At 41.0% G+C, this 19,417-nt stretch overlaps 3 protein-coding genes and 1 non-coding gene across 4 annotated transcripts; 2 read left to right on the plus strand and 2 right to left on the minus strand.

Annotated features, from left to right (window-relative positions):
• The first annotated feature begins 462 nt into the window (after positions 1-462).
• On the plus strand, positions 463-8,288 carry mpc2b (mitochondrial pyruvate carrier 2b). Its single transcript, XM_003452963.5, has 5 exons — positions 463-804; positions 4,711-4,751; positions 5,153-5,237; positions 5,786-5,897; positions 7,227-8,288. Exons 1-5 carry the CDS (start codon positions 711-713, stop codon positions 7,273-7,275), a joined length of 381 nt encoding a protein of 126 aa, XP_003453011.1. The 5' UTR covers positions 463-710; the 3' UTR covers positions 7,276-8,288.
• A 1,914-nt stretch (positions 8,289-10,202) lies between these two features.
• On the minus strand, positions 10,203-13,947 carry rpl24 (ribosomal protein L24). The gene is made up of 6 exons (XM_003452962.3): positions 13,807-13,947; positions 13,605-13,680; positions 12,859-12,969; positions 11,770-11,906; positions 10,504-10,567; positions 10,203-10,332 (listed from the first exon to the last, which is right to left on the minus strand). Exons 1-6 carry the CDS (start codon positions 13,809-13,811, stop codon positions 10,252-10,254), a joined length of 474 nt encoding a protein of 157 aa, XP_003453010.1. The 5' UTR covers positions 13,812-13,947; the 3' UTR covers positions 10,203-10,251.
• On the minus strand, positions 12,449-12,629 carry LOC112844248 (small nucleolar RNA SNORA23). Its single transcript, XR_003216994.1, has one exon. It is a non-coding gene; the product is annotated as a small nucleolar RNA SNORA23 (small nucleolar RNA).
• Positions 13,948-14,084: 137 nt separating the features above from the next.
• cep97 (centrosomal protein 97) lies at positions 14,085-18,581 on the plus strand. Its single transcript, XM_003452918.4, has 11 exons — positions 14,085-14,448; positions 15,157-15,299; positions 15,411-15,569; positions 15,682-15,783; positions 15,882-15,995; positions 16,084-16,250; positions 16,356-16,520; positions 16,627-16,802; positions 16,903-17,548; positions 17,635-17,710; positions 17,806-18,581. The coding sequence occupies exons 1-11, from the start codon at positions 14,412-14,414 to the stop codon at positions 18,295-18,297; spliced, it is 2,277 nt and encodes a 758-aa protein (XP_003452966.1). The 5' UTR covers positions 14,085-14,411; the 3' UTR covers positions 18,298-18,581.
• The last annotated feature ends 836 nt before the right edge of the window (positions 18,582-19,417 follow it).

The raw sequence follows: 19,417 nt of genomic DNA on the forward strand, positions 1-19,417 counted from the left end.
GATTGCACACATTTCAAGAAGTCTCTGATCTTGTTTACCAAAGTTGCCAGCAAAAAAAAAAGGAAAAAAGAGGAGGCCAAAGACTTTGCACAGTGGCGATTAAATGTGTATTAAATGTCTTATCACTTATACAATACTATATGTGTAGTTCATGGCTGTACAATGGACCCATTGGACATTTTATTGCACATATTGCACATTTATCTATCTTGTAAGGTTTTTCCCTCCAGTTAAACATCCTCTGGCCCTCAAGCATAAAATACAATATCTCATCATTACTATTTTCTTAAACCAGGCGTTTGGTTCAATATTTCTTTCGCTTGTTCTTACTTTTAGCTCCACCCAGTTGGGAAAAACTGTGCTAAAAACCTAACAAGCCAGTGTAAACCAATCACATCATCGGTATGACCACAGTGGCCAATGACAATAGCGCAAACTTATAGCCCCGCCGTCACGCGGTAGGTTGCATCGTACAGAAAGTCACCTCGTCGTGTCAGAGTGGGAGAAGCTACTGACAGTTAGCAGCGTTAGCAGCGGTCATAGTACCGCCGGGAGAAGGTCGACAGCAGGACGGCAGCATCCTCTCTGAGCCTTATCTAAATCTCACAAACAGCTTTTTAAAGTCTCTAGCTACTCGGCGAGCTAACAGTTTTGCGAGCTCGCTACCAGGTTTCCGCTCATCTCTCGCATTCATTATCAACACCTTCATCATGGCTGCGCTCAGAGCGTCCTATCACAGGATTTTGGACAGGATCGAGCACATGCTGCCCGCCAAGCTGAGACCTGTGTACAACCACCCGGCAGGTAAGACACAGTTGACCGTCCTGAGTTTGTTTGGTATATGGAGCCGGGTGACCGCAGCCGCCCTGTCCAGTTGTGATATGCGATGAGGATGCACTGACCTCTCTGCACCGCATCGTTCAGGGGTCACAGTAGCAGCTCTTGCCCTGATGCCCGAGCTGCATGAAATTAATTGCGTTTGCGCTGTCAGTGTAATCTGTAACCTGCCGGGATAACGCGGCCTGAGCCGAGAAGCTCGGTCTGTGGAGGAAGAGCTAAAGCCAAACCCACTTTCATTCAGTTTATCGAGTTCTGGGTGTTTAACTGCATTTCAACCAGTCCTTCATCACTAAACTACGAGGTCGCATGCTCGGTCTGATAAGAAAAGTGGTATTGTGCCTCTGGGGAGTGACTATGAATGTAAGCTTGATTGGTTGCATATAGTTAAGGTTGGCTAAACAGAAGTTCATGCTGCTTCCTGTTAGTTTTGGTAACTTGATTTTGAATAAATTAAACCCAACTTGCACAAAAACTGATTTTCTTCTTTTGGTAGAAGGTCAAAATCTGTTTGATTGCAGAAAAAAAAACCTGTTATGCTCTCTGCTACTTTTTACTGTTCAGGCTTTACTTCTGTTATTTATCTACTTCACTGTGAAACACAGATATGTTCCGTTCCATTTGAAATCAGAAATGCCGACTTCCAAGATGGAAGTTTCAACTGGAATGCCCTCAAGTCAACTCAAAAGGTTGGACTAATTTATGGTCCACCATTACAACAGTGGACAAAAACATTCGCAAAACTGTGAAACCTGGATTGTGTACTGCAAGTGTTGTGTATTTGTGACTTACTACACAGGGAACAGACCAAGCTCCATCTATGAACGTGCACCAGCAGCCAGTATTGCTAGTGATGGATGAATTACTCTACCTTGAAAAACAAATCCTTGCTTTTCCGGCTTTACAACTGGCACGTTCTGAACTCATGAGTGACATCACACTCCGGCATACAACTTCCGAGATAAATGGAACGCAGTGACCATGTCCTCCCAGCAGCTTGTTTGGCACTGCCTCAAAGAATAAGCAGCTGTCTCAACTTAATCCAGATGCAGCCAGCTGTCTCAGCAGCACCTCGTTATTTCTGTGCCGAAGCTGCCACCGCTTACTCTGAAAATGTAAAACATGAGTTGCATGCATTCACGGCATCAGAGCAGCTAAAGACCCCATGGATTACTTCTATTTTTGAATGCAGTGTCCTCTCGTTAAAAAGAACATCCCAAAATATGCTTAATAGTGGCACTGAGCTTGGATAAAGTGAGTAATGTTTCTATTTGGTGACATCCCTCCTCCTTTGTACTCAGGTATCCTGAATATGATCCTAGCTAAGTCTGCAAATAAAGCTGTTCTAACTTATGTTTTTTGTGTGCCTGGTATCAAGCACAGCAGGGACACAAACACAGCTCACTTCAACCAAATCTATGCTCTGCACAGATGAAATCCAGATTTTGGTACCCACTTGTTTTGTCACCCGACAAATTTGCCACACACCTAACTTAAAGGCCGTGCTGTGATTGAAGTTCTTTTACAGAGAAAGTTGGAGGCAACCGTTTGTTCTTAAAGGGATTTGTTGGGGACAACATGATCGCTGTTGTTTGTTTTTTATCATGCTGGCTAACCTCTTAGAGTGACTAGATTTCCAGGAGTGTGGCCGTGCGGCACCTACGCTGAGCAGAGTGAAGTAGGAGGAGTAGAATAAAATGGACTACTTTCAGATGCTCGATTATTCTTCTCAGGGGGGTCCCCATAATTGGTAGCTCCATATTTCTATTTGACAGTGGTTTGTTTTGGTGTTTTTGTTTTGTTTTTTTAATGATTTAAAGATGACGATAAACTGTAAATAAAACTAGACTCAACAACAAATTTGGCCATGTCTATATCATCCTTATCTTATCCAGTGAGTTGCAGTGCACACTGAACATTTCTGGTATTTGTGCACTCACCTCCCACTTTCCCTCATGAGGGTATATTTTGTCAGTATTTATCAGTCAGGGTAGTATAAATCGCCTACGAGTATAACACACTATAATTAAGCAGCAATGCCCTTCAGAACACTGTGCTAAAGTCTTTAGCTCTCATTTGAAGCACAAACTAAACTGTAAGTCTTGCTTATGTATTGAGGACAGTGATATTATCGAGAGGGATCTTGGTTAAGGAGTAACTAGTGTCACTAGCGACACTGGTCTTAGCTTTGTCTGTGAAAGGGTACTGGAGCTCTGGGGTTGTCAAGGACAACTTTTCTGATCAGGTATGAAGGGGTGGAGACAAAAGCCAACTCCCTCAAAGATGATTGGCAGCCACAAACGCTGTAGTTTCTGTTTTGCCCCGCAGCACTGCCGGAAATGCTGATTCCAGACCGGCAGCTTTTCTTCACTGTGCTGTGGCTAATTAAGTCTTTGTGAATCTCCTCCCAGTGGCTCAGAGACACTGAGTGTCTGATCTGTGACACTCCAGTGGTGTGGTTTTGATTTGAGCTTTTCACTCTTCCAGAGCCTGAATGTCTGGGGCCGGAAAAACTCAGTGAGCTCAACTATGAGCAATATATTTTGAGTGTTAACAGCCACTGCTGTGACGTCCTGATCATCTGATGTTTTCTGTTGCTGCTTTCCAGTTCTGATGTAATAATGCCACGATTGCATCAGGGTTGTTGAGGTGGTGTTTGTTTGACAGGAGTTCAAAGGTGTAAAGGTATTGCTATAAAAAAAATTGCGGCAATGTTATCACATGGTCTCTTATTATATTAAGGACGCAGCTAGTGGTTGCTTTCAGAATCTGTTAGTCTGCTGATCTCTGAATTGGTTGGTTTTGTTTATAAAGTGACATTTAAACTTGATAACTGACCAGCCAAAATATATGAAAGTATAGCAACAAAACAGTACTGTACTGTACTTGCAGTACTTATCTACAAGATTATTGTGGTCTCTAACATTTTGCGATATGTTCAGTATTGCAACTATAACTCATAGTGAGTTTAACACTTTTTAACTCCAGATTGTGTCAAAGTTTACTTTTTTCAATATCTGTTTTAGTCAAAAAGATAAAGTTGTGATTAAATTCTGCCATAAGACAGTCAATCAGCCTGCAACTGAATGGGGTCAAGCTGGCAATTACATCCAGTCTGTTTCTGATAATACAGCAGTTAACTGTGATAAATCGTCAAGCATCCCGTATCTGCTGCTGACTGCATAGATAGAAATTCATATTGACTACTACATTTACGCTCAGCAGCCTTCCTCTTCTATTGAAACATAAACAGAATACAGCTAGCTGGCAGCCAGTTGATACTGACAGGACCTCATTCAGAGTGATGGCAACATGTTCGCAGTGTCTGCATTTAAAAATTAGACGGCGATTATTTGCAAACAGTTAAAAATCTGAGAGGATTGAACTGACAGCTTCCTGCCTGAAAGAACGCGACCTGTGCAATCGCCTTGCAGCCAGGAGTAGTCGTGAGTGTGCGACATACTCAAGCTCTGGGCAACCAGCAACCTTAGTTAGCATAAGTTGCATACGTTTTCCTATTTAATGCAAGTTTGCTCAATTAATAGGAGGTTGGTACACGAGATGATGCAGTATCACTACACAAAATATTACACTTCTGTGCTGTATCTGTTTATTTATGTATTGTTTTATTTTCCACCCCTCAACCACTAGTTTCTAAATTAGCACAAACCTGGTTTGTCATTGTATAATTTTCTATAAGAGAAATGGCCTTCATATCAGGAGCTTTTCTTTATCCTCAATTTTATTGTGTGTGGTTAATACTGTGGGAAAGCTGGTTACCTCTGGAAAAACTAAACCGTGTGATCTCATTTTACCTCCTGTCATCTTGACATTTTTCAATTTGTTTTATTTTTTTATTTTTTTCCTCTGTAGGTCCGAAAACAGTTTTCTTCTGGGCCCCGGTGTTTAAATGGGTAGGTGCACATTCACCCAGCTTGTGAGCCACAGCATAAAGTGCAGACAGACTTTAATAATATGATTTATTTAAAACTACTAAACAATCCAAGCATGCCTTTATCCATACCTCATCAGCAGACAGTCAGCAGTTAAGCCTCTTACACTGCAGCTCGCACATTATGTTACACAAGTAGGTCCCTTGTTAACTCTTGACCCCTTCGGATGAAATTTGTCACACATGGCAGTTCTGTCAATAGGAAGATTGTGGTATTTGGATGTTTTTGTTTTTTTTTATAGGTCTATAGTTTAAAAAAAAAAAAAAAAAAAAAACTGTCACTACCACTGTGTGATTATTGGGATTCTCATTTAACACTGACTGATCATTAATGGAGTAAATACATCAGTCTCTTCTCTACAGGGTCTGGTTATCGCTGGTTTGGCTGATATGACTCGACCAGCAGACAAACTCAGTACCTCTCAGTCTGCAGTGCTGACGGCCACAGGTGAGACGACCCCGAAACTCAAGTCGACTTCATAATGTGTCAGTTTGGAAGAAACGCGTACGTAAATTCAAATGGGTTTTGTGTGAGACAATGGACAGTTTAGTGCAAAAGTTTCCCTGGTGAGTCTTTCTCTGGGGCTTTTGTAGAATATTCCCCTTGGGCAGAGTTCACAGCTGGTCGACACCTTTGAGTCTTTCTTTTCTTAATTTAGGATTTTCGGTGAGTAAAAGGTTAACTGGAAACTTAATCCTGGTTTAAACTTTGAAAGAAGTGATGAATAGTTTGTAGTTCTTAAGCTCTGCCTTGAGTTGTTGTTATACATTTCACATCTCGTTACTTGATCTCTCTGTTTCGTTTTCAGGTTTTTCTATATTCTTTTTTCTGTGTTAAAGGTCGCCTGTTTTGTTCCACTTTTTTTGCACTATGTCTCTTCAAACAAATCTTATCTGTGACTCTTTGGCCAAAACACTGACTCTGTCCTGAGTAGTGACCCTGGTGTACCATCAGTGTGCGTCACGTTCACTCCTCCTGTTCTGTTTCTCCATCAGGGCTCATCTGGTCCAGATATTCGTTGGTTATCATCCCGAAAAACTGGAACCTGTTTGCTGTCAACTTCTTTGTCGGCAGTGCCGGAGCCTCACAGCTTTACAGGATCTGGAGGTGTGTGAATGCACAGTAAATGGTGTTTCTGCCAGTGGGTTACATGAGCTCATAATCACTGGTAGAAGCATTTTGAAGATTAGTTATAATAAGGAATGCAAGATAATTGCACAGTAGCCTTGTGTAGAGTACTTATTTCTTAATCATTGCTGATATGAAATCATGCAGGCACGTTAATGTTTGACCCTAGAGTGCTGTAGCTATAGTGAATGTATAATGTACTGTAGTCTTCATGTGTGCTTTGCTTTCCAGTTTCAGCTGAACTCTATCAGGAGACAGTTCAATTACAACAAGTCAATATTTGTTAAGACCACCTTTATTCTTCAACACACACTGAACTCTCTTTGACAGCTTTCTTCTCATTTATTTAAGTAGTCTTCAAGAATAGTTCCCCAGGCTTTTTGAAGGATATTCAAATCTCTTCTTTGGACTGGGCAGGCCAGTCTGTACTTTTCTGCACTATTATTCAATTTTGGCAAGATCTCCAACACCACTTGCTGAGACAGCAAAAACCTGTCTCAACAATGTTGAAAGACCTTCAGAAAGTCTGGAGAGTTATTGCTCAAGAGTACTTAAAAAAAGTTACAGGAAAGTTTGGCTCATCGGAAACAATTTAAAATTAAAAAAAAAAAAAAAAAAAAAAAGACTTGATTTGAGACTTTTGCACAGTAGTGTACCAGTCAAGTGATTCCTGGAATTCAGTTTTGCTACACAAAGTAGTCCCTTCATTGAGATGAGTTGCTGCTAAGTATTCATACCACTAGATTTTTAGTGTTTTAGTGAACATAGCTTCCCAGCACATCCACAATATCCCAGTTCAAGCCCAAGAGGAGACACAAAAGCCAGTCATGGGGGGGGGGGATCACAAGCTATTGCACTCTTAGTGACGGTCCCATACCTGGATAAATGGGAGGGTTGTGTGAGGAAGGCATCTGCCGTAGAATCGGTGGATCCTTCCACTATGGCCCTCCTCTGGGAAATAAGAGAGCAGCTGAAAGTATCTTTATTTGTATTCTGAAACTCTACCAAAGTAGCTTTGCACGATTTCTATATTTTATTTATTATTATTTTACGTTCAACTAGTACTTGATGCAGCACATCAGTTCATGGTCGCTCTGAAAGTTTGAGTTCCTGTGTCTTTAAGCCCCACGCTTTCATCTGATTGGCCGATTTCCTCAGCAGATGTCTGAGCTCACTAGGATTATTTTACAGTCATTATTTGAAGCTTTGGCCATAGTTAACATGGAACACTATTTTGAGTTGAGAGCAATTTAAACAATGTGGTTTTTTTGTTTGTTGTTGTTTTTTGTTTTTTTTATCATCTAACAGGTACGAGCAGGATAAGAAGGCGGAGGCCAAACAGGCTGCGGAGTCCTGAGTGTATCGACGCTCCATTGCAGCGGACTAAAAGGGAGACTTCTTATCATCTCGACATCACACCATGCTGTCTCCATAACATCCATGCCATAATAACCATTGTTCTACCACATTAAGCCTGTTGTCCCTGTTGGAAATATGCACTTTTCTTTAAGTTTCACATTTCCTCAGGGTGTACTGGGGGAGGAAAGGAAAACAAAACTTTTTTTTTTTTTTTTAACTGTAGTCAACACATGCTCAAGAATGGTGGTCATCAACGCACAAATACTTCTTGTTCAACACATTCTGTGATTGTACATTGTTTAATTTAAGTTCATGCTTTATATCTTGCACACTAGCTGGGAAGTCTTTAACTTTTCCATCATCAATTTTCAGGTGTAGCAATCAGTACCTCAGGCAGTCAATTCCCAAAAAAACAAAACTTGTAACTCTTGGAGTTGTGTTGAACATGGTTTAAGGAATGTGTCCAGATGAAATTAAGGATGTCATTGCACTTAACCTTTTGATTTATTTATAATTTGATCATTATGTACCGCTTGAGATCATTAAATTGTCATTGATTACCGTGTAACGATTTCTTCCATCGGAATGACTTTAAATCTGTGTGAACGCAAATGTTGATTTATGAATTACTTGATTAAAAATTTGCAGCCAAAACTGTATAGGAAGATACTGTTATTTTCTAATTGTGCTTCAGGAATACTTGCCTAATGCAACATATTTAACCTGTGCAGCCTTGTCTTGATTGGTAACACAGTTAACCAGCAAACACTGGTACTGACACGCTAACAGCGCTCTATCAAAATTGTTGTTCTGATGAAGGTGTTTTATAGTTTTTGTGTAACAATAATTATTTGAGGTGTTCCCACTGTATAAATTAACCCCTGACTAATTTAGCAATAATTAGTTTTATCAATTAATTTGAAGACTGTTTGAACAAATGGCACTTTTGAGGATTGATCGTTATGGCTCTGTGATGACTGTCTAATGCTAATAAATATGGTTTGATGCCTACAGCTGATTTAAATTTTTAGCATTGAGTAAGAATAATAAGAGAACATTTTTTCCACACTAACATCGCTTCACTTATTACAGTGCTCCTCTAAGAACAGCTGGAATGATGGGATCCACCATTTGTGGAGGAATGTATATTCAGGGGCCACTGTATTAGGTACACCTGTTCAACTGCTCATCTACTCAGCCAATCACATGGCTGATTCTCAGTCCATTTTGGCATGTAAATATGGCCGACCTCAACTAGTTCAAACTGAGCATCACAATTTGGAAGAAAGGTGATTTAAGTGACTGTAAAGGAGGCATGGTTTATTGAGTGCTAATCTACTGGCAATTTTCTCCCCAAATCCTGGAGGTGGTTGAGGAAAATATCCAGTGAGCAGCAGTTCCCTGTGTGAAAATGCTTTTTTTGATGTCAAAGGCCAGACTGCTTCCAGCTGAAAGGAAGACAACAATAATTCAAATGAAACACAAACAGTGTGACTAAAGTTGGATGATAGACGACTGCTGTGTCTTGATTTCTGTTGCAACATCCAGATAGTAGGGTCAATTTTGCTTAAATGACCTGAAAGCATGCATCCACCATGCCTTATATCAACACTTCTGGCTTTTGGTGGTGTGATGGACCCCTTAGTACCAAGCGAGCACTCTTTATAGCACCTGAGTAGTGTTGCTGACCATGTCTGTCCCTATATGACCACAATGTGTCCACCTGGCTGCCTCTAGCAGGATAACACTCGATGTCAGAAAGCTCAAATCGTGTCCATAGTCACTAGACCTGAATCCAACATAAGAGTTGCATCATGGACAAATCTGCAGCAACTGTTTGACACTATCATGTCAGCACGGACCAAAATGTCAGAGGAATGTTTCCAGTTCTGGAGACAAAATGAGGTCCCACCATTTACTAGATAGGTGTACCTAATAAACTGTTTTCTGTTACTCAGGCAACTCACTCTTCAGGCAAAAGATCACCCAGCATGAACATTTCCTTTTTCCACGTCTATAACAGTAAAAAACTTTTTTTTTGCTTATGTGAAAGTTCAGCTTTAAAGTACCTCTTAAACCTAGTAAGCACTAAGGATCTTTGTTTCACATGATTAACATTTATTGATTAATAAACTAATCAAAATAACCATAGTTTAATCATTACAAAAGCAGCAGCCATAAAAACTTGCAAATGTCCTTCAAACACTTGATCACTCACTGAATTATTTGAGTCACCAGGAAGAGCTTTGCTCCATTTGTTTCTCTGACTGCATAAGGGTGTGAGCTGGGGTTATCAGTATAAACATCTTAAATTGCGTAAGATGAGCTCAGGTTGAGAGAGGTGATAAAGATTAAACAAAATCTCCCCCTTCTGTTTACACTGTGAACTACAACTCTGTAACAGCTTCGGAGTCGTGCAATGAAAGATTGGATGGAGGTGAAATTTCTTCACAAAACAAAGTCCTTTCCTTCAAAGCGCCGGTGACTAACTGAAAAGATTGTTTGAAATGAAGCAGGAACAGTGGTAGTACTGACAATAGCTCTGTTCCAATTATGCACCACTAAACCTAATGAGATCATTACTGCTATTTGTACTTACACCTATGTCTTTCCTGTTACAGGTTAACCTGGCTGCTGGGGTAAAAGGTTTAGCACCATCCTGACACCACAAGCTACATTCAGCTGTCCAGTTATTTCCCAGGGGTCACCCAGTTAATGCTGAATGTCCTTCCTGCCACAACACCAAAAGAATTTGTCCACGACACTATGATGGTCCCGTCATGTTGAAACAAAATATTCAAATACTGTAATTCATGGAACTTGGAAATGAGGCTCCGTGTCACAAAAATAAATTTAAATACATAAACATTGGGCTGCCTGGGGTTCAGTAAAGTTGTCAAATAAATACACAAATCAGAGCATAAATGTTGGTTAACCAAAATTTTTATTCACAACCATAAACAGCGAGTCAGGTTTAGCGTTTTCCACCGACGCGAGGTGCGCTGACCTTCATGGGCTTGGCGATCTTGGGTTTCTGTGCAGCCTTAGCAGCGGCCTACAGGAGAAGAAAATCAAGTAAGGTCTTGTACAACGAAAAACTTTGAATTAAGTTGCTGAATAATTGAGTGAAGCCTGAAGAGCAAGCAGTGGGAAACTAAAAACTTGGTTTGACATCTTATTGAATAATAATGATTAAATAACTTCAATACAGAGCACCGGCTCTTACCTTTGCAGGTGGTGCAGCGGGCTTCTTGGCAGCCTGCTTTGCCTTCTTGGCCTCCTTGGCAGCTCTGAGACAACAAAGAGAACCAAATTTAGTCCAAACTAATCAAAGTGACCAAAAAAATAAAATAAAATAACAAATTTCTTTATATAATTTTTTTAATGTATGTATTTGAATACTTTATTTTTAACTTGAATATTGGTTGCTCATGACCTCAGCCCTTTTTGCACCACTCACTGTGAGAAACGTGCTTTATAATTGTATTTTATTATGACTGGAAAGTGAACTTGAAGTGCTATGAAAGTGTTCACTGTAGTAATTATTTACAGCCCATTTTAAATAGTGACTGATTACACTGACAGGCTGATCAGAAGCTGTTTTTACTGAATATTTCCAAGCACTGATTAAATGTTACAAATCTAAAGGCTTAAAGACTGGACTAGAATACCAACAACATTAAAAAAAAACAACAATCTAAAGATGGTGGCAGCATCCGTATTTTCTTGTGTTTAATAACATTAAGCTTAAATCCAGCATGTCTGTGATCAGCTCAGGGTCATAGGTGCAGCTGTTCCCTCATGCAGGAGTTCAACCTGGGGGTTTTCTGACTGTTCGGTGAGTGTTTAAAGAACCAGAAGCGTCGGCATTCAGAGACTTTTGCTAATATCACTCGGTAATGTTAGATGTGTTCTTTTTACGATAAAACTAATCCTGAAATAATGAATTTCAGGAATTTCAGTGTCTAGTGCAGCAGCAGAGAGAGGGCTCAGTCTGCAGAATGAAATTAAATCAGGAAGTGCTGCAACATCCTGTAATTCACTTTATTTTAATTATGCTGAAGCAAGCCCCAGGTTTATGTTCACTCAGATTATATTTGACTGCTGCGTTTGTGTATCAGCTAAGTCTGCAGGGGGAAACAAATAAAATCATTTGTTTCTTGCTGTGTTACTATGAAAAGTCCCTGCAGTCAGCGTTTCTCCCTCAATGCCCTCATAAAGGCACTCTCTCCTGTTTTATTAAATTCTAGTTGTTTTAATGAAAACTAACACAAATAAATCTCATTCTTAAAAATATGAAACCAATAAAATGCCCAATGCAACCTCTGGGCCAGTCAGCCAATATCATCTACACTGGATTCTAATCCAACCCTTCTTTACTCCGAATAATACTCTGACACAATTTTATCAACTTCAAGATCACAAGACAAAAAAAAAAAAAAAAAGACAAAGAAAAAGAAAAAGAGGTACACAGGGTACTTTGTCCTCTTACCTGATGGCCTGCTCCCTCTGGGCCTTGCGGACCTCAGGCTTCTGGTTCCTCTTGGCCATGATCTCAGCCAGGGAGGCGCCAGTGATGGCCCTCGTGAATTTCACTGCGCGGCGGGTACGCTTCTTTGCCACCTCTTCCTGTTAAAAAAAAATGTAATACATTGGTTTACTTAAAAAATAATGATGGTTTTTCATGAAGAATGAAAAAGAATAGAAGACAAACCTGTTAATCACAAAGAAATGAGTGGCTAATCTATCTGAAAGGAAATGTGTCTACATATTTACTCTAGTCTACACCTCCAAAGTGGTGGTTGCAGTCATAAATGAACAGTTATTAACCAATTTTCTCGAACTGCCCTCTAAGGCATGACAAATCAGTGTTAAAGCATGTGTCCAGCCATCCAACAAGTCAGTTTTGCGTGTTTTCTGATGCATCACCATCCATAGGAACCGTAACAGTCAATAGCTGTAACCATGAAAATCTAAAAACCTAAGATAAATTGAGGAAAATACTTTGTCATGCTACAGCAATGGTGAGTAACCTAAGTTTGAATAACTCAGGATATTGTAAACAGAAACAGATTTCTTATGTTTGGCTTTAAATTTCACAAAGCTAACACCAAATCCTTGAACTACTTTAACAGGACTACACACAATCCATCCACAGGTAGCAACTGTCAGCATGTCGGAGAGTTTGGAGGCTGACCGATGATAATATGTCTGCGAAGACGTCAAAGGCCAGTACTATGATCTCCAGATATTCTGTGGCTGCAGGTGTGGAGTGAGCGCTGCTGCTCAGTCTGCAAAACACAGTCGAGCAACAACACGTAACACGGACCAACACCGTGCACACCATCCACCCGCAGCCAGTCTGATGTATAAATTGGAGCTTGAGTAAATGTGACAATCAACTTTTGTATCTGATAGCTAAGATTAGTTTGTGAGTTTCACAAATGACCAATATCAACACAGCAATTAACTGCTGGACCCACAAAGTCTGTCTGCCATGGAAAAATAGTAGCTATATTTTCACTTCAGTCTCCTTGTAAACAAATACAAATGATGAACTCATATACAGGATTTTACTTACAGACTGGCCCTTCTTGTGCTTGCGTCTGTACAGCACAGTCCAGTTGATCTGTCTGGGGTTCCTCTTGGCCAGGAAGGCAGACTCGCACTTGGCGTTCAAAAACTGGAACACCTAACAAGAGCACAAAAAAAATAACCGAATGTTACTCATGTCTGCCTTTAATTATGACAATTACACCCTGTACGCATCCACCTCAGCTACAAACTGACTTTGGATGCTGACAGCAGTCTGTTATATGTGACAAAAACTGAATCTAAAGCGCATGTTGCATTGTGGAACTGTTCACATGTATCATAAACTTGATACATAACGAAATTTAACTGCATTAATTTTAAGTAGTAGGCAACAGCTCAGGACAGAGCCACATTCTGAGTGAGGCTACATCCTAATGCATCTTATGTTTTCTTCTGGATGTACTTACACAAATAAATGGCACTTTATCTAAAACCCCTGTAGGCTCTTTTCAGAACAATTGGCAGTCAACAGAGCCTGTAGGTGTCTATGACTGCTTTCTATCGCAGTCAAATACACCCGTGTGGCTGAACCTAAAAATGCTATCGTTTAGCTGCTAACATTAGCGGGTTTTACAGGACTCAATTGGGCCCGTTGTGAGTATCTTACAGTAGACAAATTTTATAGCACATTCACAGGGGATATTTAACGCTGAGCCGGTAAAGTGATATTCATAAAAATAATTTTGGGACAGAGCGAGAAGAAACCGGTGTCGGACTTTGCCAGCTAGTTACCTTCCCGTCTATCCTGGCGTATCGGCGGCCATGGCCGGGGTATATTTTATACCCGCTGAAACTGCACAACTCGACCCTGAAAACGACAAATACAGATCATCAGCGAAAGAGAAGCGTACATAGTTTCTTTTAACGTACTTATCACCCTTAAAGTATTTATTTAAATACTGAGATGGCATTTGATAGCATTGCATACACTCACTTCATGATGGCTACGAGAGGGCACAAAACCGGAAAGAAAGATGACGGATGCGGAAACGGAATTTACTGACTACAAGATTGATATTTGTGAACAAATTAAAAAAATCTAACCGTTAAAGTTTGAGTAATGCTTTAAAATCAGTGAGCCTATACGAATTATTTTTTTCTATTACAAAAATATATTAGTCAAATTTATACATTGACCAGCAGCACAATGGTGACGTCACATTTTGACGGTTGCCTAGCAAGCAATGAGCTAGCTGCTCTTGTCTTAATAATACAGAACAGCAGTGTTTTAAACACTCTAAAATGAAATATAAGATGGCTATGGTCACTTCAGACGCATTTTTCCTATTAACGTTAATGGTTTGCTTCTTTATTCTTTGCTTAAACCTGGCTGGCGCGTTTCAGCAACATTAGCGCGCTGTAGGATAATTGTAGTCTTTTCGACTTCCATAGACACAACGTTGCAAGGGACGAGACATCCTTTATGAACTACAATTCCCAGAGCCCCTCGATTACGCAGTTTGACAACACACAGACGCTTCTTGTCTTTCCCACTACAGTACACAGCAGCTAACGCTAGCTGTGGTCCGGGTCGATAGGATGGGTGTATCAGATTTACAGTTTGATAGAAATGCTGGTAAGTTGTCGGTCAGTTATTTTAGTCAAACATATTAACATTCATTTGAAAGGTAGCCGATAGGAAGATGTTTATCACCGGCGGAGGTTAACGGGAGAGCACTACAGAGTGCTGCCGTTAGCTAGTTCACCTTACACGAGCATTAAAACATCCTGCGTCAGTCCCTTTCTGGCATATTTGTAAATTAGATTTTAGCAAAGTTTTCCGAAACCTTAAACATGAAAACAGTCTGTCTGGGACAGATTTAGGTTCTGCAGGTGTTGACAGACTGGCACGAAATGCGCACTGGGCAGAGGCTTGATTGTTTCTCGACCTTGTTAGCCTTCCAATGGCAGTAATCAATAGCAGATTATTTAAACCAATTCAGGGGACCTGCCAGAAAATGTAACTAATCTTTTTTTTTTGCATTGTAGATGGCTAATTATTACAGTTCTATACCCATTCATAAGCTATTATAGTAGTCTGTGTAACCCATAATTAACCCATCACCACTCTGCAGTGGAGTACAAGAGGGGTACTAAAACTGACATAAAGTTGGGTGATTTTGGAGAAAAGTTCAGGTTCAAGATAAGCCCAATGCTGTTGACTTATGAGATATACTTAATGTGCGCTTGACTGATTTCACAAGATTTGGTACAAGATATCTTTATGGAAAACCAAGACCCACGTTATGCTTTTTAAGTCTGTTGAATCTCTTTATCCTGCCAGGACCTGTGGTGGATCTTTCGGCCCGAGGTATGCAGAAGTTGGAGCCCAGTTTCACCTGCTCAGAGGACACTCACACTCTCATCCTGGACGGGAACAACATCATGAAGCTGGACCACCTAGAAAGGAGTCCAGGTCTTCAGCAGGTAACAAACTCTTTAGTTTAAATTTATCTACATTATCTTCCCAACCATTAGAGTCCAGATACAACACACCAGTTCATGATTTGATGTCTTTTCTTTCTTTTTCCTCTTTAGCTGTCTGTAGCCAGTAATCGTCTGGTGAGAATGATGGGTGTGTCTCGGCTGACAGAGTTGAGAGTCCTAAATCTTCCCAATAACAGTATAGGCTACATTGAGGGGCTGAGAGATCTGCCTCACCTAAAGTGGCTCAACCTGTCTGGCAACAATATTAAGGTGAGGACATGAGATATTTTAACATCCTTTATACAGATCCTGTAATTTACTGACAGCAAACAGTCCATGTATAATGACAAATATTTAATCCACTGTGCAATCTTTCACACAGGTCATTGAGCAACTTAACAACTGTGTCTCCCTTCAACACCTGGATCTGTCTGACAATAACATATCTGCCATTGGTGATCTGACCAAACTGGTAGCACTAAAGGTCAGTGTGCTGAGACCTCTGAATTTGTGCTCAAACTAGCTCTTTATTAATGGTATTGTTGATTTTCTTGATGGTATCATTTTCTGTCAATGTTGCAGACTCTGTTACTTCACGGAAACAGCATCACAACACTTCGAACTGTCCCCGCTCACCTTCCTGCTCAATTATCCATTCTCTCCCTGGCAGAAAATGAGATTAGGGATCTTAATGAAGTAATTATGTTCCCCCTTATTTAATACAGCCACACTGGTTATATTAAAATGACCTAATATTACTCTGACTATAAACTGATTACCCCAGATGTCATACCTGGCGCCACTTCATGAGCTGGAGCAGCTGTCCATTATGAGCAACCCTTGTGTTATGGCGACCCCATCTCTGCCTGGTTTCGACTATCGGCCATATGTCATGAGTTGGTGCCTGAGCCTGAAGGTCCTAGATGGCTATGTAGTGACACAGAAAGAGGGGTGTGTATATTCTTATGCTTAATATCATCGGTACAAAAGCATTATCAGAATGCCTGAATGTCTTTTTTTTTTCTTTTTTGCTGTGTGTTATTGTTAAATTTACAGTCTGAAAGCCGAGTGGCTCTACAGTCAGGGCAAAGGTCGCTCGTATCGACCAGGACAGCACGTTCAGCTGGTTCAGTACCTGGCCACTGTCTGCCCTGTGACGGCATCACCTGCCCTGGAGACAGCTGAGGATGCCAAATTGGAGAAGATTCTCAGTAAACAGAGGTTGAAATCTTAATATAGATAAACTGCAAGGAAAAAAATCATTACCCAATATCCACTTCTTGGTCATGGTAGCACACACATTCTTAATCCTTCATAACTGTCTCAGGTTTCATCAGAGACAACTGCTGGAGGAGACCCGGGGAGGCTGTTGCAGTCCTCCTCGTCCAACTCAGCTCGATGTGGAGAGTCACAGTCCTTCACATACAGTTCCTCAAGGGGGAGCCAGAGAGTTGAAGAAGATCACTGTACCTGGACCAGCTGTTCCATCAGTCCCGCAGACAGGTAAGAGGGCTGCTTTCCTCGTCCTGGTCCAGGACCAGTGAGAATCATGTATTTGAATTAGGTTGTAGTACTAATCGTTGACTTGTCTGTTTTCCTGTAGAGCCAGTTGTTCGGTTTAACACCTGGGTGAGCTCTGACTCTTCCAATCCGTCGCTGCCCATAGTATGTCGCCCAAGGCTGAGCGAGGAGCAAATTTATTTGGAGGATGTGCAGACAGGTGAGGACAAACTCAACAGTAGCATGCTTTCCTCAGAGTCCACCTTCATCCCCTTCACATCTGATCTGGAGCCACGATCGACCCACTCTGACAGCGAGGACGAGACAGAGACATTCGAGCCAGATTCCCTGGCACCAAAGCACCCAGCCCAGCCCAAAAAGCAAAACGCCAACAATCCACAGCATCCCCCCATAGTAGAGCAGCATGAGAGAAAGACACTTGAAGGAGAAGAAGTTATTTCTGCTACGCCTACAACATCTAGTGGATTGCTAGGAGTCAGAGTTACCACTCTACAGAATGACCTGGATAGTGATTTTGGTAAAGCTGAGGTGAAAGAAGCTCAGAAGCAGGAAGAAGCTGACAGCAAATCAAGTATGACAGAAGCAGACAGAGCTGCAATTAAAATACAGTCCTGGTGGAGAGGGCATTACACACGGTGCTGTCACCCCATGGCCAGAGAGGTGCGCAGTGAAATCCGTCTGCGCAGGATGCAGGAACACATCCTCTTCCTTTCTGAAAAGTTGGATCAGTAAGTGACCGACAAGCAGCACTGGTGATACTCTTTCTGCAATGCATAGGTGTTAACCGGTGACAGTGAATCTGGTTTGTTTACAGTGTGCAGAAGCAGTATGAGGAGGAGAGGCTCCAAAGGCTCGTTCAGGAGGAAGCCTTGAAGTTTCTGTGGAAAGAGGTAGTTTCTGTTTAACATTGTAAGATGTGTATAATATTGTTTCAAGAAATCTGTCCAAAAATTCACAGTTTACATTTCGTGTGATTTGTGTGTAGTTCCAGGCTATGCAGCAGTGGAAGCAGTCTGTGGAGCAGCAGCTAACAGCCGTTACGCAAGCCGCCACCCCTGCTCAGATCTCATCTCCTGGACATTGCAAGGCCACCCCACCCGTTGCTTCCAGTACCACCAACCCACCCAGCACAGACTTCTCCTTCCCAGACTCTGGCTTCCAGTTGACTGGCGACCAGCAGGTGACGCAAGAGGACAGTTTCCTGAGCAGTGGGACAGCAGACTCTCTAAAAACAGTGCGAGCGCTAAGCCCTGTTCGTAGTGGCCTCGCTAATGGCAGTGATGGAGCGGAAAGTGCAGACTGCAGCCTGCTGGAGCAATATCTGTCCTCTGTACAGCAGAGGGAGGAGGAGGCAGAGGAGGCAGTTAGCGATAGAACAGAAACGCCACAGCCGTCCTCACCGGCATCACCCAGCAAGGCGGCACAGAGTAGCTCCCCTATGGGGAATGCAGCAGAATCAGCTCCTGGCTCTACCTGAGAGTCCTCACCTGTTAGAAAACTGCATAGAACCACTGACTGAGTGTGTGTAAATTAGCACTGAGCATAAGCTTAGAGACTGATCTTTCTCTGCAGTCATCTTGATTAATAACCCAGTGGACCCTAACAGTGGTCTTAGCTCTAAAACCAGATTGAAACAAGTACAGTACTGTGAATGTAGCTCTAGTGCTTTTTTTATACTCCACCACTTTGATCCGTTCGTTTATTAATGAACATTTTCCTCTCTGTGTAAAGACACTGAATGTGATGTAACGTAAGAAGGTATCAGTAAAGTGAAAGCAGAGGTTACCACCTCTGCCTACGAAGACAGACATGTTGTGACCTGTTACTTCTACTGTTTGGAAAAGTAGAAGTTGCTGTGTTAAAGAAATGCACTTGTAACGACACATATGCTTTACTATATATCTCTGTTGTTCCAACCAGTGTGGATGGCTGGCCTGCTTTGTATTGACTGTAGGTCAGCATTAACTGATAATCAACAGAAAAATGTCATGTATCCCTATCTTGTGAAAAATGTAAATAAATATTTAGTTATAATTTTCTAATTTCTATCTACTTTTCATTTTTATAATGTCTTATTTAAAGTTATTCTCATTATTGTGTGATTATTTCTTAGATGTTTAATAAATCAGTGTAAATTAATTTACACTGATTCCAGTTCATTAAAATAATCTGTTATACCTCATAACAATAATGCAAGTACAGATAAATAGATACTTTATTGATCCCAAGGGAACTTTTGTGTTACAGTGGATGGATAAATAATAAAAACAGTATAGTTTTAAATTCCCTGGCACCAAAGCAAACAACAAAGATAAAAAGTGCCACAGGCGCCTATTAAGGACCTTATACAATGAAAATTTCATACATGTCACAGTTACAAAAAACTAACCAAAGAAAAAAAAAAAAGTAAAAGTAAGCCTGACTAAGAATGGATTCAAAATGCTTTATGCTTCTGAGATTGATATCTCTGAAATTTAACAAACTTCAGTTTAGACCATGGTGATCGAGTGTTGCTTTGAAAAGCCCCTCTATCCCCCTGGCAAATAGCACGCTGTGTGTTACTTTCAGTTTCATTATCCCACATAGCTCCACCACAC

Source organism: Oreochromis niloticus, linkage group LG16 (genome assembly GCF_001858045.2).
Source record: "Oreochromis niloticus isolate F11D_XX linkage group LG16, O_niloticus_UMD_NMBU, whole genome shotgun sequence".
Taxonomy (NCBI): domain Eukaryota; kingdom Metazoa; phylum Chordata; class Actinopteri; order Cichliformes; family Cichlidae; genus Oreochromis; species Oreochromis niloticus.

Excerpts from the sequence above, each read along its gene's own strand:
- mpc2b (XM_003452963.5), top strand. The coding sequence starts at position 711 with ATGGCTGCGCTCAGAGCGTCCTATCACAGGATTTTGGACAGGATCGAG. Across the intron at positions 5,238-5,785 it reads TGCAGTGCTGACGGCCACAG|GGCTCATCTGGTCCAGATAT; the intron begins GTGAGACGACCC and ends TTTCTCCATCAG. Across the intron at positions 5,898-7,226 it reads CAGCTTTACAGGATCTGGAG|GTACGAGCAGGATAAGAAGG; the intron begins GTGTGTGAATGC and ends ATCATCTAACAG.
- rpl24 (XM_003452962.3), bottom strand. Across the intron at positions 11,907-12,858 it reads AGCACAAGAAGGGCCAGTCT|GAAGAGGTGGCAAAGAAGCG; the intron begins GTAAGTAAAATC and ends TTTTTTTAACAG. Across the intron at positions 10,568-11,769 it reads CAGAGGGAGCAGGCCATCAG|AGCTGCCAAGGAGGCCAAGA; the intron begins GTAAGAGGACAA and ends TTGTTGTCTCAG.
- cep97 (XM_003452918.4), top strand. The coding sequence starts at position 14,412 with ATGGGTGTATCAGATTTACAGTTTGATAGAAATGCTG. Across the intron at positions 14,449-15,156 it reads ACAGTTTGATAGAAATGCTG|GACCTGTGGTGGATCTTTCG; the intron begins GTAAGTTGTCGG and ends TTATCCTGCCAG. Across the intron at positions 15,996-16,083 it reads AGATTAGGGATCTTAATGAA|ATGTCATACCTGGCGCCACT; the intron begins GTAATTATGTTC and ends TGATTACCCCAG.